This window comes from Staurois parvus, unplaced genomic scaffold (assembly GCF_062004578.1).
Source record: "Staurois parvus isolate SC_StPar_1 unplaced genomic scaffold, SC_StPar_1.0 ptg000018l, whole genome shotgun sequence".
Taxonomy (NCBI): Eukaryota; Metazoa; Chordata; class Amphibia; order Anura; family Ranidae; genus Staurois; species Staurois parvus.
In genome coordinates, this window is record NW_028317814.1 from 200,051 (window position 1) to 225,477 (window position 25,427).

Sequence of the window (25,427 nt, forward strand, 5' to 3'; positions counted from 1 at the left end):
GATGCGTTTTAGGAGATGTACTGAAGAAGGGAGTATGTCTTCCGAGACGGGAGACCCTTGATGAGGTAGGCTGAGAAGTTTCAGGAGATGTACTGAAGAAGGGAGTATGTCTTCCGAAACGGGAGACCCTTGATGAGGTAGGTTGACACATTTCAGGAGACGTACTGAAGAAGGGAGTATGTCTTCCGAAACGGGAGACCCTTGATGAGGTAGGCTGACACATTTCAGGAGACGTACTGAAGAAGGGAGTATGTCTTCCGAAACGGGAGACCCTTGATAAGGTAGGCTGACGCGTTTCAGGAGATGTACTGAAGAAGAGAGTACGTCTCCCGAAACGCATCAACCTACCTCATCAAGGGTCTCCCATCATTTGGGACTGTCCCCGCTGACTCTTTGTCTCTGTTTTAATCTCCATTAGTTTGTGAGTATGCACTTATACGCATTTTAATAAATTTGAGTTTCACAACGGTAATGCATGAAGAGAGTGCGTCGTTTTTGCTTTTCTTCACCATTCATCCACATGTTACTTGTGGGATATTCAGATGCCAAAAGAATCAAACATTTCTGGCTCTTTTTAAAATAAACAAACTGGAGAACCACTTTTAAGTCTGCAGTAAGATGAGAGGGTCTTCGCCCCCAAAATGCTGCATCTTATATTTTTAAACCGGCCATCTATGGATAGAATTTCAGACGGTTCAGCGGGGACCAGCTGAATTTCCATCCGTGTATGGGCACCTTGGTTGTACAGACATGGATTTATTGATCGACTTCAATACAACCAGCCTGTTGGGTCTTTCCAAACAAACAGTAGCACTGATCATTGCCTTCCCCAACATTAGAACACAATAGCACAGTGGGAAGGATTCCCCCATCCACATTGAATGTGTGGATGGGGAAATTGGATAGTTTTTTTTCATTCAACCCGCTGGGTTGAATGATGGACGACAAAAAAAAGTGATGAATGTATGTACTGCCTTATGTGGCAGGACCAGAGCACTTTACACTAACATCAGCATGTAGGACAGAAATCATCAGTGCAGAAATCATCTTTTCGATTAAACATAAAGTTGAGGTGGCCATAGATCAGTGGTCTCCAAACTATGGCCCTCCAGGTGTTGAGAAACTGCAAGTCCCATGAGGCCTAGCAAGACTCTGACAGCCACAGGCAAGACTCCCAGAGGCATGATAGGACTTGTAGTACTTCAACAGCTGGAGGGCCATAGTTTGGAGACTCCTGCAATAGATGGATCCCAAGCTGAATTTCGAACCATGTGTAGCAACTGCCGCTCAACAGATCAACTTCTGTTGAACAGACCTGTTGGAAAAAAGTCATTCAATCAGCAGCTGCAGGCCAATAGTTGCGGGGTTGATCTGTTTATTCTGACAGTGGAGGAGTCCCCCTGCTGTCAGAATATAATAGTGCAGTGGGGAGGATCACAATCAAGGTGGATGGGGGAATCAGTTCAGTTGTTGTTTTCATTCAGTCTGCTGGCTGAATGAAAGAATTGAGCCATGTATGGCCAGCTGTGACATGACAAAATTTTCATGTGATCTGAAGAACAGTACATGTAGGACAAAAAGGACAAAGACTCAAATTACATTGCAGAGTAAATGTTTATTGTCAAATATATAACTGTCTTGAGCAAAAGCAAAAAGGCAATACAGTTTCCAAATCTGGCATGTTTAGGGTAATTCCATTTTCAGGCAGTTTGTCTGACAAAACCCCTATATCCCAGTATAATCAGTGAATTTCGTTAAGGCACCCTCTGTACTCCTTTATTGTACCTGTTCCAGCTAAACCCAACTTTACAAGGTAAGACCAGATTTACTAGACTTGTCAACAGTCTAAAATGAGATTATTTATTGAATGCATTGTTAAATTGATAAAAGTATGTAATGGAAAAACAAATGGAAAGTATTCATATTCACTTACTTGGTCGGCAATTTTAGACCTATAAAGAGAAACCAATTCATATCATAATTTACTTTATTATTGTCTCATTTATAGGCTACTTGAACTGTATAGAGGAGTGGAGAAAATATACTTGACGGCCTGTGTCCATGGACTTTGAGCTTGGGTCAAAAACATCAGTTTGAGATCAGGGGCGGACTGACAACTCATGGGGCCCCCGGGCAATAGGGGATCATGGGGCCCGTGTCCTTGCCCAAACTCAAAAAAGCCTATGAAAAAGGTACCAGGGGCATCTCATGGGGCCCCCTACTGATCCCGGGCCCTCGGGCAGTGCCCAACATTACAAATGGTCAGTCCACCCCTGTTTGAAATGCTTTTGGCTCAGTTCACACTAACTGTGTCAGCAGTCATCAGACAGGCGTTTGGGAAGCGTTTTTAATGCTTCTCAAACGCCTATGAAAATTCTGCACATGGCAGCACACAGTTCTGTTCACACTGAAGCGTTAATGTCGCGTTGCGTCGCGGCAAAACTGACGTCTCTTGTCATGTCAGGAGTTGAAGCCTCCCATTCAAGTCTATGGTGCCGCGGTTGCAGAGCGTTATTAACATTTAACTTCATTATAGGCGTTTGTGGAGCGGTTTTAATGTTTGGCCTATCAATCACCTCAAAACCGCACATAGGGTGTTTGGGGAGCATTTGAGGAGCGTTAAAAATGCTTCCCAAATGCCTGTCTAACGCCTGTCAAACGCTATAAGGGCGTTTGGCAAGAGTTAGAAATAAAGTCAAGTGTGAACGAGCCCTTTGAGATCATTTAGAGGTATTTGTCTGGCAGTTGAACTCCTTCTGACCTGCATGAGACTGTTCAGCCTTGGTTCAACTTGAAGTCGCACAATTTCAAATTAGGATGGCAGCGCGACTTTGGGTGCGACTTCATAGACATCTGACTTCATGTACAGATGTCTATGCATGATGCACCCCAATTCAGCAAAAGTGGTGCAGGAACTACTTTTCTAATCAGTTCGACTCCGAAGAAGTCATACTGATTAGAACAGTTCCACTGCTGATCATTGGATGCAATTTGTCATGCGATTTGAATGGTCAAATCGCGTGTCAATCCTCACCAGTGTGAACCAAGGCTCAAGTTGGTTTTGCATGTCCATAGATTATGGGTGTGCAAAACCCATTTGACATGAACAACAGCCCATTCACAAGGGCCGTAACAGTACATTTTTTGTTTACTTCATCCTTCAACATTTTTCCTATAACTCAGAGTAGATGATCTAGTGTAATTCTATAAAACAGCAGCATAATCCTTCTATTTGCTTCTATAACAGCCTTGATATGAAGTTGTGTTCCAGGGAAACAGAAGAAAGGAACTGCAGGTAAAGCAACTACTGGCATATGCATACATTACATTTTATTATTTTATTCTTGTTTGATTACTACAATTAAATGTTTGATGATAATATTGGTTGTTCTGACACATCTTACTGTTCATGTCCATCTTAAAGTGACCCTGACAATATTTTAGTATTGCCTGCAAAGAAAAGAATTAACACTTGCCCATCCCACTGCCTGTGTTCCCGATCCTGGCTCCTTTGAAGAGGAAGGCTTGCTGAAGAGAATCTGAAACATATGGGATTGTTGAAAGTCTGGTTCCCCTATGGGCCCTATGGTTCAATCTGCTGGTCCCTACATAAAGACACACAGGGGCTGGCAGAAGGAACCAAAGCTTGCAGAAGGGACCAGGCATCTGATACAACTGTAAGTATGTCAGATACTGATGATTCTTCAGTAGGCATGGCTCTTTCAGAGAGTAAACATCAGCCATGTGAGTCAATGGGCAGGTATTATTTATTTAATTTGTAGGTAAGCCACTTGTTTAAAGTTGGCTATACACTAGTAGATTTTCAAATAAACATTTGTACGATTATTCATACAAGTTTTTGTACAAAAATGATCAGTATATTTAATGATTTGTTTGCTTTTAACATTTGTTTTGGAAATTAATGGATTTTCCCAAATGAAAACTACATACGCTGTTCGCAATTTGTTTTCTTGAGAAAAAAAAATGATCCCGCTCCATCAAATTTCCACCATTGTAGTCAAAAACGACCATCAATTTGACCCCACTAATTTTTGAAAAATCAAATAAACATTCCTAAAATGAAAAATTTCAAACAAAATTCTACTAGTATACAGCCAGCTTAACAGGTATCTTGTAGAAGTCCACAAGCTTACTATTGGCCTTGCTCGATAATGAATTCTAACTTCTAAGTGAATCAATACTAACAAATCAGAATCCAGTAAATGTTACAAATTTTATTGGTCTGAATTCCACAGAGTGCATCCTGATTGGTTGTTACTAGACTTAAAAATAAATCTTTTTTCAAACAGATTATGTCTTCCTCTGGTTACCAGGACAAACAGCACATGTTTAATATCTGAAGTAATCCTGATGTGCCATCATATGAACTAAGTATGGAATGTATAATGTTGCCCACTGGGGGTTTTGCCACACATACTGACAGCAAACTGTACAGACATTATAAAACGTATACAAAAGCACTGCTTGATGGGTCTGCAAAGGTCTACCTACTTTTGACACTTAAATACACAAAGGACCACACCTAGAAGTTCTCTGTTACAAAACCTGGTTTTAAAGCAGCCTGTACATTTAAATAAACAAAGAGCACATCATAAAATGTGGAGCACTCAGTGCAGTGCATCAAACTCCTTGTCATTAAGGAGCTTGTCCATATTACAAAAAGAATTTCATCAGAACTGATAACGTGAGGGGAAAGCTAAATGGTTTCATACATGCATTCCTTGACCAAGATCGTATATTCCTTGATTTTCTTTATATTTTATAATTCCTTGTATATTTTATATTCCTTGGGAATGATTCTGCAAATGAAATAGTAAGTCAACGCAAAGCTAATTTTCAGTTTTAAGTGAATGCTAGTGGGTTCTGCTAATCAGCATATTTTTGAGGACCTTGGTGGATAGATGTATCATCTTCTTTCCCAAACCAGAAACCTCTCTACATGGCAAGAGTGTTATACAAACCCTGGTGTATTCTCTATCTGTTCTATGAATCAATGGCATACAAAGGAAAATATTCACACTGGGGTATCCAGTGCCAAGACACTAGGTAAATGAGCTTGCTTGAATTCCGCAAAATGAATTGGACTTGAACTTATCATATGAGAACTAGATTTATCTTCAGATGTGCTAGGCTCTTGCCTAAAGGAGCACAGGTCTAGGTCTATAAGGGCTTGTATCAACAATCTTTGGGCTTGTGCCAATGGCCAAATTCAACTTGCTTTTGATATCAGATCTGAGATTTGAAATTAGAGGTCAGAATTCAGTGCAGGTGCATTTGACCTGCCTCAAGCTGCTTTTGCATCCCCATAGACTTGAACAGATCAAGAAGCAATTCTGATACAAGCAAAAGCCAATCAACACAGGCCCAATGTATCAGTATTGTGTGGCCACATAACGTTCCTGATCATAGCTTCAAAAATGGCATAGTCTAAACAGTAACGAGTAGTGCTCCCCAGATCCTCAACATAATGCAATGGTTGGTGCCAGATTTTTTTGCCCAACCAATCTGTAACTTTTCAGGGGGCAAGAAACAGCATTATCTTTACAAAAGAACACAAATGGACAAAATAGTAATAATAATAGTCACCTGTGTTCATTAATATGTTCCAAAGCTGGGCTCAATCCTTTCCTTTTCTACTTATAGATGAAGCCCTGAAAGGAAATGCTTTCAATTGTAGCCACATATCTCTGTGACAATTTACTTCCTTTACTAAGTTCTACCTGTAAATGAGTGACTTTGATGCAGATCCACCTTACAATGGCAGGTGCCAATTGGATGGGTATTTAATGAATGGAAACTGCATCTGTGCCTTGAACAGACGCATAAAAATAGAGATACAAGTACAAAACACACACTAAACTTATTGTACATTCATATAACTGTGGTCCCACCTAGACAAGTGCTGTGCATATTCTTAAACAGAAAATACGTAGTAAACAAAATAATGAAGGGGCTGATCTAAAGCTGTGAGGTCCAACCGGTATACCTTTGCTACATTTTTTTCTTCTTTTTGCTTTTCTATATCAGTGTGAATGGACAGGAATAAAACAAACTTTTGCATTGTACTGCCATTTTTGACACTGACGGTGCAGCATCTTTTTCAATCAGCTTTATTGCTAATGGCAGAAACATTATAATCTGCAGCCTTCAGGGTATGCAAACCATTCTGGTTGATCACCACTGTCCTAGATACATGGGAACCTATATCATTTTCCTCTGATGTTCTGCAACAACTAAACAAAATGGTTATCTAGGTGGTGCTAAAAAAAAAAAATCACACAGTGGCTTTTATATTATTTCTATAGATATAATGGTAAATTGGGCATATTTGTTGGCGAGATTGTGTTCACTTAAATTAATAGCTGCAGGATATACATATACTGTATACTGAATATCCCCATACCTTATGAACTGTATTTTTGTAAAACCCCACAGAACTGCTTCAGTATAGGTTTGGATGCAAACTATTATTTCCCTGACTTTATTTTTGTAACAATTTTGGTAAGATTACGAATGAAATAATTCATAAGTCACACATACATCTTTGGGGACAATACACACCCCATCAAAGTGCCATAATTTTGTATCATAATACAAACTAACTTAAAGTTGAAGTCTGATGCAGCAGACATGACCATATAAAATTCACATTGAAATGCACAATTTCCTTTCCTTATAAAGCTATGGAACTGCACAGGTCAGATTTAGAGTGCACACGTTAACACATGGATGGTATTTTCCTAGTGGAATATATTAAACGGTCAGGCTGATGAAGCTGTTGTATCTCTGAATGTTCCTCTTTAAGATTTCTGAGCACGGTCCAAGGACTCGTTCAAAGCGTGGGCGGTCCAGTTTTACACATTTCAGTGGGCCCCGTGCGATTACTGTGGCTGCCCTGGGCCGGTTCAACAACAAGGCTATCTCACCTAGAAATAAGAAAATAAAAAAAATTAAACAAACTATAACCTGGTAGAAAACTATGTTAAAGAAAAACACTCTTGTATCTTGAAGAGGGTTATAATATTGATCCAGTGATGCTTTTTTGACCTGAACAGGGTTTACAGAGAATGGTTCGAAAAAGAGAAAGTACCAGTGAGTGGCAGTTGTGTGGATGAATTGATGTCAGAGGTCAGAGGAGAATTGGCAGACTGGGTGCTGCAACATTCAGTTGGAAGGGTCAGAATTTGGCGTAAACAACATGAAAGCATGAATCCATCCTGCTTGTATCAACGGTTCAGGCTGGTGGTGATGATGTAATGGTGTGGGGGATATTTTCTTAGCACTAGCAAGGTGTACGTAATAAAGTGGCCAGTGAGTGTACATGTCACCTGCACATCGTGGATCCATATCATATAATCACACGAAATTTAGTGCATATGCAACATTTTGGTGCCAAGCAAGAACCCTTCATCAGGCATGTAATGTTCACACTGTTCTTCCTGCTGACCTCCAAGATATTGTTGTATGCTGTAATGGGTAATGCATCAAATGGAAGAACCAGTTACAGATGTGGGGGACCACTGAGATTGACACTCCTGAAAGTGCTGGTTTTCCTTCCAACTTTAGCAAATTTCTCATCATCACAGCAGTTTGGCAGCATGGGACTAAGCAGGACAGATGAGTATGTATACTCTTCTTTTACACATATGGCTTGGTTCAAATATTTTTGTATAGCAACAGAGTTGCTTTGAAATGAAACTGCTTACTTAGGAGCATATATTTTATTTTTATTTTCAACAACAAATTGCTTGTTTGCACAAGATCAATGCACCGATCCTTTATTAAACCTTGCTCACAGAATCTTTTGCTGCTTTTTTACATTTAGAGCATATTTACACCTATGCCCTTTAGTCAGAATCAATGCATGTGCAAGAGTTTGCTATTTCTTTAAATAGTGATAATTCACATATACACTATTTTGCCAAATGTATTGCAACAGCCCTCAAAATCATTGGATTCGGGTGTTTCAATCACCTCCATGGCCACAGGTGTATAAAATCAAGCACCTAGGCATGCAGACTGCTTCTACAATCATTTGTGAAAGAATGGGTCGCTCTCAGGAGCTCAGTAAATTCAAGCGTGGTACCGTGATAGGTTGCCACCTGTGCAATAAGTCCATCCATGAAATTTCCTTGCTACTAAATATTCCACATTCAACTGTTAGTGGTATTATAACAAAGTGGAAGCAACTGGGAACAGCAGCAACTCAGTAACAAAGTGATAGGCCATGTCAACTCATGCTAAAGCGCACAGTGCGTAAGAGTTGCCAACTGTCTGCAGTGTCAATAGCTAAAGACCTCCAAACTTTGTGTGGCCTTCAGATTAACACAACAGTGCGTAGAGAGCTTCATGAAATGGGTTTCCATGGCCAAGCAGCTGCATCCAAGTCTTACATCACCAAATGCAACGCAAAGCGTTGGATGCAGTGGTGTAAAGCACGCCACCACTGGACTCTAGAGCAGTGGAGACGTGTTCTCTGGAGTGACCAATCACGCTTCTCTGTCTGGCAATCCAATGGACGTGTCTGGTTGCCAGGAGAACGGTACTTGCCTGACTGCATTGTGCCAAGTGTAAAGTTTGGTGGAGGGGGGATTATGGTGTGGGGTTGTTTTTCAGGGGTTGGGCTTAGCCCCTTAGTTCCAGTGAAGGGAACTCTTAAGGCATCAACACACCAAGACATTTTGGGCAATTTCATGCTCCCAATTTTGTGGGCACAGTTTGGGGATGGCCCCTTCCTATTCCTACATGACTGCGCACAAGTGCACAAAGTAAGGCCCATAAAGACATAGATGAGCGAGTTTAGGGTGGAAGAACTTGACTGGCCTGCACAGAATCCTCAAGCTGATAGAACACCTTTGGGATGAATTAGAGCGTAGACTGCGAGCCAGGCCTTCTCGTTCGACATCAGTGCCTGACCTCACAAATGCGCTTCTGGAAGAATGGACAAACATTGCCATAGACACACTCCTAAAGCTTGTGGACAGCCTTCTCAGAAGTATTTAATCTGTTATAGCTGCAAAGGATGGGTCAACTCAATATTGAACCCTACGAACTAAAACTGGGATGCCATTAAAGTTTACATGCGTGTAAAAGCCGACATCCCAATACTTTTACCAATATAGTGTATGTACATTGGCAGGAATTGCTCAAATAAAAGATATGGTTTTTTTTTATCTGTTGCACATTATATGGCCTTTGTATAAGATGGTTATGTCAAATTATCATGAAGTGTGTCAAAACATCACCTCAAGGAGATGTTGCAATGCAAGCGCATATGTATGAATTTACCATATTTTGGATTTCAGCAGAAAGTTTTCTGCATAACAGTTCCCAGTACTGTTCCTGCCCATCTTGAAGTCACACTCTAGCTGCTATAAAACTAGTGTTTTCCTTTCTCCTGTTGCATTCTTCATAATGTATAATGTACAATTAAAAAGCCAAGCCCCTCATGCTGGCCCCAAGAGGTGGCATAGATGACAGAGAGAGAGAGAGAGAGAGAGATCCTTTCTAAAGGCCTGCTTGTCACCATCTGTAGGTCCTTCCAGAACAGAAACTGACTTACCGAAATAGTCTGAGGGTCCCAATCGGCCCACTTCCACATATTCTTCGTTGTCAGATCTGCGCTGCAGAACCGATGCAGTGCCCTGTAAAAACAGAAATAATACTCGTCATGGCTCTGCTGTTAAAAGGCACATGTGGAGGTTCCAGACTAATGGCACACTGATGCATGGGCTTCCAGAGCAACGGCACATTGACATGTGGGGTTCTAGAACAGTATCAATCCCACAGCAATGCCAAGATACTTTGGATTTATAAACAATGGCATAGAGATACATGGAGTTACAGAGTAATTACACAGGGATACTTGGAGTTCCAGAATGATGCAACAATGATACCTGGGGTTCCAGAACAATGGCACACTGAAAAGTGAGATTTTAGAGCCATGTTAAATAGAAACTTGGGATTTTAGACCAATGGTAGCCAATTCATCCACTGTTTCAGACAAATATAGACTGTTTGAACTTCAATTTCACTAATTTTCCAAAAACTGTGAGGCATATACTACACAGTGTGTGTCCCACTGAGAACAATGAGTGCTGAAATTCATGATTGGCTCTGTATGTTAAGGTTGAAGAATCTTCTCTATGACATGTTCACAGTATAGATGCCATGGACATATGGAGAACACATTTGCCCATGTTTCTCCATAGAAAAGGGAACTTTTGGCATCTAGCTGCATAGAGATGGAAAAAGAATTGGTGTAAAAACAACACCTTTACATGGAAGTGTTGTAATTATTCACCAGTTAACCAAAAAGTGCTTTAAATCTGTGGCACTGTTACCAACTGTGAAGATATACATTGGATAGGTCATTATAAGATGGTTTCGGATTTGCTGGGCACTAATGAACACACCTAACAGACCTGTAAGGGGCCAACACTTTTTACTGAGATATCAAGGGTCCTATATTCCTCTGTTACAAGGAAAAGTCAATCCCCTTTATTGTTAGATCATAAAATAGTGCTGTCCTAAGCTACAGCAACTAAATAAAATGCTAACTAAAAGAAAACTATGGCCAGCTGTCCACCACCAATCCTGAAGTAAGGTGATGTAGCCTGTAAATGGGTGGAAATAACTCTTAACATCTCCATGTGTTTCATGTACTGTAGTTAGCTGGAATCTAACATTTTACAGAGCCCAGGATGAACACAAGGAGCCTCATCACTGTTTACCAGGAACTTGTCATGTTTAACACATGAATCTTACTGAATGGTTGCAAGATGGAGGTATGCCTGGTACATACTAGATCACTGGTACCTTGTATAAACTATGGAGCAGAAATCTGCAACTAGATGGATACATGAAGTCATAAATGACATTATAAATAACATTCCTATCCAAATAAATAATATCATGGAAGGTTTTCAATCTCAAGTCAAATGCTACAAAATATTTAAGAACATTTCCTGTGATAATTCTGCAGTTATAATGACTTTGCACTTACATTTCAGATAGACACTAGTGGCTGCACAGAAAAAAAAAACAAATCTACACTAAAAAGACTGGTGTTTTTGGTGTACGTATAGATTTCAGTTTTTTTGCTGTGCAGCCACTCATTGTTTCTGACAATGTATGAGGCAAGAAAATGATTTTTAAAGAAAACTATAAAGTTTTTTTATCTTTTGCTTTAGAGGCTCTCTCTTTGCAAAAGTCTAGAGAAGCTGCTGATCAGTGAAAACAAGGTTGGGGTGGAGGGTATTTGTTACTCATCTGATTCATCCAGCTGTGTGTGTAATCTAAGTTTGAGTCCTTAAATTGTATGCCCAGCCACATACTGGGAAAGGGCTAGGACCCTTGTCAGGTTTTTAATGGGGCTCTATTAGGGAGATTTATCCCCACTCTCTGTGCCTTTTTTTCAGCGTGAATGACCTCCAGCATGTAATGGCAAGATGTGCTGGGGGATCTACTGTTGAGGGAGGGGTCTATTTTTGATGGCTGCTGGAAGGTTTGTTGATTGTTGCTGGGGTGGAACTATTATTGTGGGGGGTTATTATGTTGCAGGAGGGTCTGTTGTTGCTGGGGGGGTCTATTGTTGTTGGGGGAGTCTATTGTTGCTGGCTGCAGGGGATGAATTTTACTGCTTTTCTTGTAATTCTATACAAATTACTTAGCACCACCAAATTATACTTGGTTCTGTATTCTCTAAAAGGCGTGGTACTGGAAGGTAGGTAAGGGGTGGAACCAAAAAGCAGTGATCAGAGGAGGGTAGGGGCGGAAACAAGGAGTGACTTGAAAGGTGGAGTTACCATTCTCTCTATTCTCAGAGTTAAAAAAACTTGCCACTACTTCAGTGATCTCCACTTGCTTCTGGGGCCCAGACTGAGAGGCTGGCTTGATGCATTCTGAACACGAGGTCAGCCGCTCAGCATAGGCACCAATCGGAGAATGCTTTGCATCTTCTGAATTAACGCAAAGTATTGTCTGATTGGAAAGGTGGAGAGACAGGGTGGTAACATTACACTCTCCATCTCATCTAATCAGAGAACATCTCCTTAGACTTGCATGGGATGCCTGCTTGCAGCACCCGGTGGCTCAAGCTACATAAACACACAGCCCATTCACCGTGTACAGGCCTCAGCGCCCATGTGAATGAGACCTAAAAAATCCCTAGAAATCAGCAATGTGTGAATGGGCTCGTAGACAGCTATACTTGCAATGCCATGTGTGCAACTATGTGCATCCCTGTTTCTAAAGTTCTCTCTCACTTGCTTGACATGTGTGCTATTTCACTTTACATTAGCATGTATCCTTTAAATACTTGCTGACTGGGTTATAGCTGAATGACAGCTACAACGTGGTCATCTAGCTCTGGCAGGGTGTCATATGACGTATCCCAGAACCACACCTCCCGCCCACTCCCTCGGACGTGCACTCGGCAAGCCCTGTGATCGCAGTGTCCTTTGGACACAGCTGATCACATGACATGGTAAAGGGCCAATCACAGCACCCTTTTACCACTTGATCAGCTGTGTCATTGGACAATGTATATACAGTTGCTGGTTATCGACTGCACTTTCCTCACGCTGTCACAGGAAAGAAGAAAAGGTAATCGGCAAGTGTATTCACACATCAGAGGACATCAGTGAAGCCCCAAGGGGATATCAGTGCAGCCCCAACAGTGTCTATCTGTGCAGTCCCAGAAGTGTCCATCAGTGCAGTCCCAACATTGTCCATCAGTGCTCCCAGTCAGTGTCATCAGTACTGCCAGTCAGTATCCATAAGTGCCACCAGTCCCATTTATTAGTGACCTCAGTGACCATCAGTGCAGCCTCATCAGTGCCCATCAGTACAGCCTATCAGTTCCCATCAGTGCTGCCTCATCAGTACCCATCAGTGCAGCCTATCAGTGCCCATTAGTGCTACATATCAGTGCTTATCAGTGCAGCTTTATCAGCGCACATCAGTGAAGGTGAAAAATTACCTGTTTGCAAAATGTTATTACAGAAACTAAGAAAAAAATTGTCTTTTTTCCAAATTATTGGTATTTTTTCGTTTGTTTAGCAAAAAATAAAAAAACTCAGTAGTGAGTAAATACCACCAAAAGAAAGCTATACATGTCTCAAAAAAATTTCATTTGGGTACAGTGTTGCATGACTGCGCAATAGTCATTCAAAGTGCGACAGCACTGAAAGCTGAAAATTGGCCTGGGCAGAAAGGGGGCTAAAGTGCCCGGTAGGCAAGTGGTTAAACTGGTTGATGGAATGATTACATCATTTTTCTGGCTGTCTATTGTGAACATAGCAGATAAAATGTAAACATTGCTTTTGGAAATACATATATACACAATTCTTTTATAAGGAAAAGAAAAGGTAAATGCACCTATGAACAGCTTTGTAATGGATGTCACCCAAGACATTTAGTACTCAGCAATCACACAGCTAATCACTAAATAAACCTCCTTTTGAGAAGCCGGTGAATATCCGTAATCCACCAACCTTTAGTCCATTCTAATGTTTGTAGTATTTCCAGCAGTACATTGTTCTATGCTGCATTTACTGCAAGTGGAATGCAGCGTGTACAGTGTTCACAATGATCTATTTATCATTATAAATATTTAACTGTCAGTTCTTAAGGCACCAGCACTGAACTGTGGACAGGTCATGATGTTGTTGGATGTATTCACTGCTTAAAGTTGAAGTTTAGTTAAAAACATTTTTCTTGGGTACAGCTTCAGTCACATAACCTACCCATAACAAAGTGTGTCCCATATCCTGTTGACTGCTCCTTATTTTAGAAATGTTACCTCCAGTGATGCCAGGTCCTCTTCACAACGCTGTACTTCCACTGCCACATGGGTTAACTGCCTTGGATCTAACAGGCTGGATCGATGTGCACTAAGTTTGTTTCTAAAATACTTATTCCCTCTTTGGAATATACAGGTATGTGCCTTAACACTTTGACTACCATGCCATCTTTATGGTGACTCACATTTGGTCTGGATGGTTCCCCATTGGGAAACTGGCTCTTCTAATTCAAGATTATGTGTACAAGACCATTGGCTGTTTACTGAATGTACCTGAATTTCCTACCCAAGAAGCAGTGGCTTCACCTTGTCTTACTCATTTGCACCTCTGTCAGGAATGGACTTGCCAATGGTGGTGGGACTCACCTGCCTTGTGGGCTGCAGCACCAGGGCTGGCCAGCGGGTGCTCTCAGCAACCAGAAGCTCACTCCTGCAGTCGGCCATCACCTGAGGCTGATTGCAGGAGGTGTATTTAAGGAATGGCCAGACCTGCAGTCAGTGCCTTGGTGTATGTTTCTCATGAGCCCCTGTACCTGCATCCTGTCTGCTTCCTGCCTGATTCCTGATTCTGCTTGATCCTGACCCTGAATGAACTCTGCCTGTCCTGACTTCGGCTAATCCTGACCACTCTCCAGCCTGCTCCTTTGGTACCTTGTCTGCCTGATTGGTCCTGACCCGGCCCGTCTGACTACGCTCTGCCTACTCCTTTGTGTCTTGTCTGCCCGATGATTCCTGATCCGGCCCGCCTGACCACTCCACCTCACCAGCCCTGACTGCTCTTATCTGTGTACATTCCGTTATCAGTTGGAGGTTTGGTTTTGTTATATTGTGCGTTATATTTGTATATAACCCTTAATAAATTATATTGTTACACCATACTTGAGCCTGCGTTTCCCTGTGTCAGTTCACGCATCTCTGGTCTTACCGGGAGCCCTGACAACCTCTATGGACAACATGCACATGCTATGAATTCCAGTCTACCCTACTGGATGATATTACTCTATTACTCTATTAAATATTAGGAATGAGTTCCAATGTACCAATTCTGTCACACGTTCTCCTGAAGAAGGATTCCCGAAACGCGTCAAGTCCACACTGGAACTGAATCTTTGCATGTTGTGAATGTGGATAGTAATTTTTAATGCTGTGTTATAGATTTGTAATGATACATAATAAACTTGTTTCTACGGCACTCAGTTTTTCTTCTACATGCCCTTACAAAGTCCATGACTACATATTCTGTTCATAGTTGTACATGACTTGAGTCTAACAATGAAGGAGTCCCAATGACCGCCCTTTCCTTCTGTCATCTTCTCTACTTACACACTCTTTGTATTGCTTTCACAGAACGTAGCACATTTTCTGAATGGAGAAGAGGATCCCATCATTAATCTGCCTAACCTCCATTCAGAAAATGTGTTGCATTCTGTGGAAATACAAGGAGTGTTGTGAGTAGAGGAAGGGAAGTGGAGTCTGGCCAAGGCAGTTAACCAATGCAACGCTTGTTTAGCCCTGCTAAGAGGGCCCAGCATCACTGGAGCAATTATTTCTACAGTAGGTAGCAGTCAGCAGGATGTAGGACACACTTTATTACAGGTAAGTTATGTGACTGAAGCTGTACCCCCCAAAAATGTTTTAACTAAACCCCAGGTTTGCCTTCTGTGAACTATCAAGTAAATATGTGAACTTAAAATTTTAACTTAAATTTTCACTATTACATACCACAGTGCTAGCAATTATTAGGAGCAAGTGTCCAGTACAGCTCCACAACAATCGCTATTGTCTAACTTTTCTGAGCCTCTTCTATTGCACTCTATGAAAAAGCCATGTTCTCTGGCTTCTAAGAGCAACATATGTGCATAAGTAATACAGCAAGCACCTCAAAGTGCCTGTATGTCAAGCAAAGTGTGGCCAGCGACCATGGTTGTCACCTTTGAATTGTCTACCACCATTCCACCTCAGATCTTTACCTAGCTGCTTGAGCACACTAAAAGCGCTAAAACATGTGCAACTTTAATATGCAAATACTAACTTTGGCACACAGAGTTGTGCTGATGCCCACCACCTTCCACCTCTTGCAATCCATTATTTGTAATTGAGAATGCCCATCACTCTAAGGGAACAATAGTGGGCACAGAAGAATGAAGGGCTGGGCTACAGTTCATTTTTTGTATGCTATTGCAGTGTCTTTTTATGTGGCTGCAAGTTGTGTGTAGGCAGGCTATGTTATTCTATGGCGACACAGTGACTCTAAGAACACAGCTGAATGTCCTAATTTGACAGTCGTGTGGATGCACTCACCCACACACCTGTCAAATTAGGACCCGTGGTTGTGTTTGTGTTCAATGAGCCGTTCATTTTATTTACAATCTGTAAATTATTTTTTACAGTTTTAAAAATGTTTTTCTATTTTATCATAAGGATCTTGGAGGGAGGCTTTGATGAAATATCAAGGGTCTAGGCAGATGAATTGCAGGGGTCTAAACAGACCCCTGGTGTCTTATTTTGAGACATTGAAAGGAACTGAGGACATAGATTCCTCCATCCCGTTCTTTGCTGCCTCAACTGCACTGGACAGTGAATGAACAGAAAGTGCTCTGTACAAAGAAAACACAGTTTACTATGCTTCAGTTATGATTGAATACAGAGAGTGGTCAGTATCGAACACTCACTGTGTTCATTCACAAAAGCAAGAGGCTGGTAAATAATATATTTACTGCCCCCTTCCCTGTTCTCCATAGTAAAAGCAGCAGCTGGCAAGAGAGGAGAGGAGGGAAACTGGCAGCGCTGCGTGGTGGGGGGCACACGGGGGGGGGGGGGCCCAGACAGCCAGGGGATAGGGAGTTATTGGTGCGGCATGGTGGCAATCAGAGGAACCAATTTCCTGTGTGTCTCTTCCTGCAGCAGATGAAAACCGGCGGGAGGGAGAAGAGGGGAATATGTCTTTCAGCTGTTCTAAGCGAGAGACACAGCAGGGATTCGTATTTGCCCTCCTGCTGCACCAATCACCCCGTCTCCTGCTCACATCTGGTTCCTCTGCTGCCTGGGCCCAGTACAGGAGGACCAGTGCTACCCCCTTATCAACGACCCCGATCGCTTAATTAGGGTGACAGATTTACTTCAGTAATGCCAAGTAATTCCTTGACTGGACTGAGCAAACTCTGAATCCTATATTAAGGCTCAACTTCAGTAATGTTTTTGTTTTAGTTTTGGATGGTGTGAAGAACGGTTAGAACCTTTGGCAGAATTTAAATGTTGGTTCTCTTAAAGAGAGGAGGAATTTCTCCAATGAAAACCAGTCAGAGGTTCTAAATCTTCCCCACTCTGCTAAAAAATTGTGTCCCTATCTTCTTTCTGCATGGAGTAAGGCATTCTCTCTGGACAGTTAGCAAGGACTGGACAACTGCCCAGAAGAGTGTGGCTCCTGCTGGGCTGGTAATGTACTTCTCAAAACCTTCTGCTATTTCATTCTGACACAGTTTTGGCAGTCTAGCACACATCAGCTCACACAATCAGGAGGCTCTGCTAGTAAATGTTGACATATTTCTTTCGGTAAGTATGTGTAAAGTGTCTACTGAGATGAACTGCTCCATACAAGGACCCATAAGTACAGAAGCGCCTGGACTTCCTCACCTGTCAGTATAGGGCAATAAGGATGAGAAGTCATTATAAAACAGGCTATTCTTAAAACTATAATGTAACCTTTGTCTCTCTTAATATAGCCAATCTCCTTGTCCCGATATCAAATTTAATAAAGGTGTTGACACTAATTATCCTTGTATTTTTTTAATAGAAGGAATATTTGTACATTTGTTGAATTAGCAAACAACTGATCCCTCCACCTTTTGTATTACTTGCTCTTCCCTTTATATTGTAAGTTCTCATGAGCAGGGCCCCCCAACCATCTTGTCCTGAATTATATTATTACTAGAGATGAGTGAATTATTAAAAAATTCGGTTCGGCTGATTCGCCGAATTCGCCGAATAAATTCGCTTCGAGCCGAATATATTCGCTGCGAATTTAACTTATAAAAAGGGTGTTTCTAGGCTTCAGAGAGCCTTTATATTAGTGCAGAACACTGTACCTTTAATTTAAATGCCCTTGGAGTCTGCTGGGGAAGAGAAATAATACTGTCAGTCAGTATGACATGCAGATGAGTGCCGTCGATCTTAGAATCACCGCACACTTCACTCATTTGGGCAGTCATGCTTGAGCGAGTAATAACAGGTCTGTGCTGCCCTTTGGTGTCTGGCTTAATGCGCACAACACTGAACCTCCCAGCGTTTGTCAACGATTTGCCGTTAAGTGATGCAAACCCGCTGAACCACGTTCATGAGGAGCCGGTACAGGGGGCCAAAAAATATTACCGCCAGCCGGCGTGTAAATGGATTTAACTCTTTGAACGTACAATAGTGGTTGTGAAGCAGAAAGTCAGTTTATTTTGCACAATCGGCAAACTGCAGCACCAACTGTGCACGACAGCCACCAAAAAAAAAAAGGGTGTATGTCACTTTAAATTTTCGATTCTTTGATAGCTGTGGCCCTAAGTAACGATTCTGTGTCCCTGAGTAACGATTCTGTGTCCCTGAGTAACGATTCTGTGGCCCTAAAGTCTCTGTGGCCCTAACTCTGTCCCTTAATACACACAGGTCTGTCTCTCTTGAATGACCGTAGGCTAATGGAGAATTCTAAGATGGCCGCGATTTATAGCTCCACCATTACACAGTGCTGGCTGGCTGCTGATTGGCTAATGCGATCACATGTCATGAATGCATTATGGGTCAGCGCGCCTTGTCTGCGCGCCTTCCCAGAGATCCCCGCCCCATCTTCTCTGTCCATTTTCTCCGTCGCCACACAGGTCGCCGCCATTTTTGGGAAAATTCGATTCGTGCATCCGAAGTTTGCTAATCTTCGGATTCGTCGCGAATCGAATTTTTCCAAATCTTCGGAACGAATTCCACTTCGTCATGTTCGATTCGCTCATCTCTAATTATTACTGTACTGAGCACTGCTGGCACTATATAAATCCAGTATAATAAGAAGAAAAAATTGTAATTTAAAAGAAAGGAAATAAGTGACTTTTTGTTTAGGTTTAGATACACTTTAAAGTGACCTTATCACTATTTTAAAACTGCAAACCAAAGGAATGCCTACAAATAAAATGGTTAATTAGCTCTTCTGCAGTGTCACAATTTGGCTGATACATCTTTCACATCAGACACACTTTTAGGTGTGCCGATGCCTGGTCCCCTGCTGCCCTTTGTTGTTCCTTCCTCCAACCCTTATGTCACAACTTTGTCTTGTACTCAGAGGAAGAAACCATAGAAGGGACCAGACATCGGTCATGGCCAGAAGTGTCAGATGCTAACAATGTTTCAGCCAGCATAGCTCATGAAGACAGCAGAGCAGCATGATGTCCAAATAGGGCTCAATGCAAGAGTTATTATAAAATATTTTTTCATTTTTTATGATTACCTGTAGAATAGATAATAATATGAGGGGTGTTCAAGTTAAACTGGGTCTTTTGAGTTTATATAATAAAAGAACAAATTTCAAGGATTGGATACTGCATTTATTTTTCAACATACTTCCCTGCAACATTTATACACTTATCCCAGTGTTTAGCTAATGCCTAGAAAGCTTCGGCATAAAAAGATTTGTCAGTATGCCTGAACCAGCCTGCTTCACTTCCTCATCAGTGCTGAAATGCTGACATCTAAGGAACTCTTTTAGGGTTCCAAACAGGTGGAAATCACTTGGAGTGATGTCCAGGTTGTAAGGGGGATGTGGCAATATCTTTCAGCCAAGTTGCTGTAATGTGCACGTAGTGCGGTGAGCAGTATGAGCTTGTGCCTTGTCCTGGAGAAACAGGATGCCCTTAGTGATCAAACCAGGCCGTTTTTTCAGCACATCACTTAGAACACGACAAGTAACATTCACTGTTGATAGTGACACCATGGGGTAGAAAATCCACATGAACAATGCCATGTTTGTCCCAGAAAACACCTGCCATCACTTTACCTGCAAACTCAACGTTTTACTGAGACTAAGTGTCTCATCACTGTGCTTGAAGTCTACTGTAAATATCTGCAGGTGTTAAGCCTTCATTCACAAGAAACTTCATCACCACACACGTCCTGCTGCGGCTAAGTGTCTCATCACCGTACTGTGCTTGAAGTCTACTGTAAATATCTGCAGGTGTTAAGTCTTTGTTCACAAGAAACTTCATCACCACACACGCACTAGCACTGTCTGCCATCTTGATTAACGTTCGCTAGACTGGCCCGTGACATGAGCGCTGCCTATCGGTAATAGGGCACACTTTCCACTTAGTACTGCATGTACGGTATCTCACAGAAGTGAGTACACCCCTCACATTTTTGTAAATATTTTATTATATCTTTTCATGTGACAACACTGAAGAAATGACACTTTGCTACAATGTGGCATAGTGAGTGTACAGCTTGTATAACAGTGTAAATTTGCTGTACCCTCAAAATAACTCAACACAGCCATTAATGTCTAAACCGCTGGCAACAAAAGTGAGTACACCCCTAAGTGAAAATGTCCAAATTGGACCCAATTAGCCATTTTCCCTCCCCGGTGTCATGTGGCTCGTTAGTGTTACAAGGTCTCAGGTGTGAATGGGAAGCAGGTGTGTTAAATTTGGTGTTATCGCTCTCACTCTCTCATACTGGTCACTGGAAGTTCAACGTGGCATCTCATGGCAAAGAACTCCCTGAGGATCTGAAAAAAAGAATTGTCACTGTACATAAAGATGGCCTAGGCTATAAGAAGATTGCCAAGACCCTAAAACTGAGCTGCAGCACAGTGGCCAAGGCCATACAGCGGTTTAACAGAACAGGTTCCACTCAGAACAGGCCTCACCATGGTCGACCAAAGAAGTTGAGTGCATGTGCTCAGCAACATATTCAGAGGTTGTCTTTGGAAAATGGACGTATGGGTGCTGCCAGCATTGCTGCTGAGGTTGAAGGGGTGGGAGGTCAGCCTGTCAGTGCCCAGACCATACATAGCACAACACAGCAAGTTGGTCTGCATGGCTGTCGTCCCAGAAGGAAGCCTCTTCTAAAGATGATGCACAAGAAAGCCCGCAAACAGTTTGCTGAAGACAAGCAGATTAAGGACATGGATTACTGGAACCATGTCCTGTGGTCTAATGAGACCAAGATAAACATATTTGGTTCAGATGGGGTCAAGCGTGTGTGGCGACAACCAGGTGAGGAGTACAAAGATAAGTGTGTCTCACCTACAGTCAAGCATGGTGGGAGTGTCATGGTCTGGGGCTGCATGAGTGCTGCTGGCACTGGGGAGCTACAGTTCATTGAGGGAACCATGAATGCCAACATGTACTGTGACATACTGAAGCAGAGTATGATCCCCTCCCTTCGGGACTGGGCCGCAGGGCAATATTCCAACATGATAACAACCCCAAACACACCTCCAAGACGACCACTCCCTTGCTAAAGAAGCTGAGGGTAAAGGTGATGGACTGGCCAAGCATGTCTCCAGACCTAAACCCTATTGAACATATGTGGGGCATCCTCAAATGGAAGGTAGAGGAGCGCAAGGTCTCTAACATCCACCAGCTCTGTGATGTCGACATGGAAGAGGACTCCATTGGCAACCTGTGAAGCTCTGGTGAACTCCATGCCCAAGAGGGTTAAGGCAGTGCTGGAAAATAAAGGTGGCCACACAAAATATTGACACTTTGGGCCCAGTTTGGACACTTTCCCTTAGGGGTGTACTCCCTTTTGTTGCCAGCAGTTTAGACATTAATGGCTGTGTGTTGAGTTATTTTGAGGGGACAGCAAATTTACACTGTTATACAAGCTGTACACTCACTACATCACATTGTAGCAAAGTGTCATTTCTTCAGTGTTATCACATGAAAAGATATAATAAAATATTTAGAAAAATGTGAGGGGTGTACTCACTTCTGTGAGATACTGTAGTACCCCCACGCTAGCATTCCTTTTCATACCTGTAATTACCCATCTCGTATAACTTAGATATGTTTGACTCACCATTTTCTTGAGGACAGGATTCCTAAGTAATAGTATAGGCAAGGCTCAACACTCTGTATTTTGCGGCTAATCCCATAAAACATATATAATAAAGTGCAGCGCTAAAAATTAAATATCATCAAGTGCAAAATTGACAATGTAAAAACATGAACAAAGTTGCCAATAAAGTGTGTAAACAGTAATAAACTGATACATATATGTCCATCCAATAAATGGAGTGTAAAAACACTAATAAAGGAAGTGTCCCTGCTACTACAAGGCACAGCAATACCAGTGTTGAATTTCCAAAAAAGTGCTCTTAATCCAGTGAGGGAATCCACCACCTCTGATGGCTATGCACTCACCAGAAAGCTACTGGTAAAGTAGCATTTATGCTGATCACATTGGTGAAAATCTCAAGGAGCTATGTGTGCAGACCGGACTTCTCCAATAAGTACTAGTATAACTTCAGATTAAAAGAGGGGGCATCCTCATTTTGCATTCTTGTCACAATCCTTGTGTATACCTTCTGTTGAATTGTGTTTGTCACTACGCTCCACAGAGCCTCCTCATCGCTCTCTGCCGTCAGCCCTATGCTAAGACTACATTTCCCATCTGCCACTTCAGCAGATGAGTCTTCAGAGCAGAGGCCCCTGCATTAATGTTTTTACACTCCACTGTATTATTGGATGGACATATATGTATCAGTTTATTGCTGTGTACACACTTTGTTGGCAACTTTGTTCATGTGTTTACATTGTCAATTTTGCACTTAATGATGACATTTAATGTTTAGAGCTGCACTTTATTTTATATATATATATATATATATATATATATATATATATATATATATACACAGTTTATCAAGTAAGGAACTCACTATTTTAATAAGTACAGCTGTATTATGTAAATTTATATTTTCTGGATAAATAAAGGATAGTTAAAAAAAAAGAGTGAAAAAACTTTTTAAACAATAAATTCCCTTAAGCTAACTGTAAACTTGTATCCAAACCGCTGGACCCCAGAAAAGCAATCTGAGTTTGGATTACTTTTCAGAGCTGTTTGACAAGCGGTGAGGAGTGACACCTCCCTACCACCTGCTTATACCCTCAGTTGCAGGGCATTTGTGGTGCTTCCCTATTCACTTGAATGAATTGTGTTTGGCGAGCAACCTTACTGCCCACTAGAAGTGGTAGTTTTTCGCCACAGGCACAAAGCAAAGCATTGTGACTGTGAAATGTAAACACTCCTGTGTACATTAAGAGGGGGGCGCTAAAAACACAACACAACCATGCATTTTAAGCCCCCCCCCCCCTGCAAGTTTAAACAAATCCTAATAGTTTTTTACAGTGCCTTGAAAAAGTATTCATACGCCTTGAAATTTTCCACATTTTGTCATGGAACAACCAAAAACGTAAATCAAAAATGTATTTTATTGGGATTTTATGTGATAGACCAACACAAAGTGGCACATAATTGTGAAGTGGAAGGAAAATGATAAATGGTTTTCAAGATATTTTATAAATAAATATCTAAAAAGTATGACGTGCACTTATATTCAGCCCCCGAGTCAATACTTTGTAGAACCACCTTTCGCTACAATTACAGCTGCAAGTCTTTTTGGGTATGTCTTTACCAGCTTAGCATATCTAGAGAGTGAAACATTTGCCAATTCCTCTTTGCAAAATAGCTCAAGCTCTGTCAGATTGGATGGAGAGCGTCCGTGAACAGCAATTTTCAAGTCTTGCCATAAATTCTCAATTTGATTTAGGTCTGGACTTTGACTGGGCCATTCTAACACATGAATATGCTTCATAAACCATTCCATTGTAGCTCTGGCTGTATGTTTAGGGTCGTTGTCCTCCTGGAAGGTGATCCTCTGCCCCAGTCTCAAGTCTTTTGTAAACTCTAACAGGTTTTCTTCTAAGATTGCCCTGTATTTGGCTCCATCCATCTTCCCATCAACTCTGACCAGTTTCCCTGCCCCTGCTGAAGAAAAGTATCCCCACAACATGATACTGCCAACACCATGTTTCACGGTGGGGATGGTGTGTTCATGGTGATGTGCAGTGTTAGTTATCTGACACACATAGCATTTTGCTTTTAGGACAAAAAGTTCCACTTTGGTCTCATATGACCAGAGCACCTTCTTCCAGATGTTTGCTGTGTCCTCCACATGGCTTCTCGCAAACTGCAACTGCAAAAACTGGGACTACTTATCACTTTCTTTCAACAATGGCTTTCTTCTTGCCACTCTTCCATAAAGGCCAGATTTGTGGAGTGCACAACTAATAGTTGTCCTGTGGACAGATTCTCCCACCTGAGCTGTGGATCTCTGCAGCTCCGCCAGAGTTACCATGGGCCTCTTAGCTGCTTCTCTGATGAATGTTCTCCTTGCCCAGCCTGTCAGTTTAGCTGGACAGCCATGTCTTTGTAGGTTTGCAGTTGTGCCATACTCTTTCCATTTTCAGATGATGGATTGAACAGTGCTACGTGAGATGTTCAAAGCTTGGGATATTATTTTTATACCCTAATTTAAACTTCTCCACAACTTTATCCCTGTCTGGTGTGTTCCTTGGCCTAAATTGAGTTGCAGTTCAGTAAGTAAAATAAGTATTTGATCCCCTAACAACCAACAATAATTCTAGCTCCCACAGACTGGCTATGTGCTCATGTGGTACACAGATCCATTCAAACCTCACCACAATGGGCAAGACCAAAGAGCTGTCAAAGAACGTCAGGGACAAGATTATAGACCTGCACAAGGCTGGAATGGTCTACAAGGCCATCAGCAAGAAGCTTGGTGAGAAGGAGACAACTGTTGGAGCGATTACTCACAAATGAAAGAAATACAAAATAACCATCAATTGCCCTTGGTCTGGAGCTCCATGCAGGATTTCACCTCAAGGGGTAAGGATGATCATGAGAAAAAGTGAGGGATCAGCCCAAAACTAAACTTGTGAATGACCTCAAGGCAGCTGGGACCACAGTCATCAAACAAACCATTGGTAACACAATGCGCCACCATGGATTGACATCCTACAGAGTTTACAAGGTCCCCCTCCTCAAGAAGGCACATGTACAGGCCTGTCTGAAGTCTGCCAATGAACATCAAAATGATTCAGAGAAGGGTTGGGAGAAAGTGCTGTGGTCAGATGAGACCAAAAATGAGCCTAAGAACACCATCCCTACAGTCAAGCACGGCTTTGGGGCTGTTTCTCTGCTAAAAGTAGACTTTGCCGCATTGAGGGACCAATGGATGGGACCATGTATTGTAAAATCTTGGATGAGAACCTTCTTCCCAGAACACTGAAGATGGGTCATGGAAGGGGCTTCCAACATGACAATGGCTCAAAAACAAGAAGCACATGAAGATAATGGAGTGGTCTAACCAGTCTCCAGACCTTAATCCTATCGAAAATATATGGAGGGAGCTGAAACTTCGAGTTGTCAAGCAACTGCTAAGAAACTTTGAAGAGTTAGAGAAGATCTGTAAAGAAGAGTGGACAAAAATCTCTCCTGAGATGTGTGAAAACCTGGTAACCAACTAGAAGAAACGTCTTACCTCTGTGCT

At 41.8% G+C, this 25,427-nt stretch overlaps 1 protein-coding gene across 1 annotated transcript in view; it reads right to left on the reverse strand.

The window, feature by feature from the left end:
- Positions 1-1,595: 1,595 nt before the first annotated feature.
- Positions 1,596-25,427, reverse strand: part of PRKAR1B (protein kinase cAMP-dependent type I regulatory subunit beta) — a 295,736-nt gene continuing 271,904 nt past the window's right edge. The window contains exons 10-11 of the mRNA XM_089681811.1: positions 9,584-9,665; positions 1,596-6,947 (exon numbers count right to left, since the gene is read on the reverse strand). Of these exons, the coding sequence (XP_089537937.1) occupies positions 6,775-6,947; positions 9,584-9,665 (255 nt within the window). The 3' untranslated portion in view covers positions 1,596-6,774. The remainder of the gene's footprint in view (positions 6,948-9,583; positions 9,666-25,427) is intronic.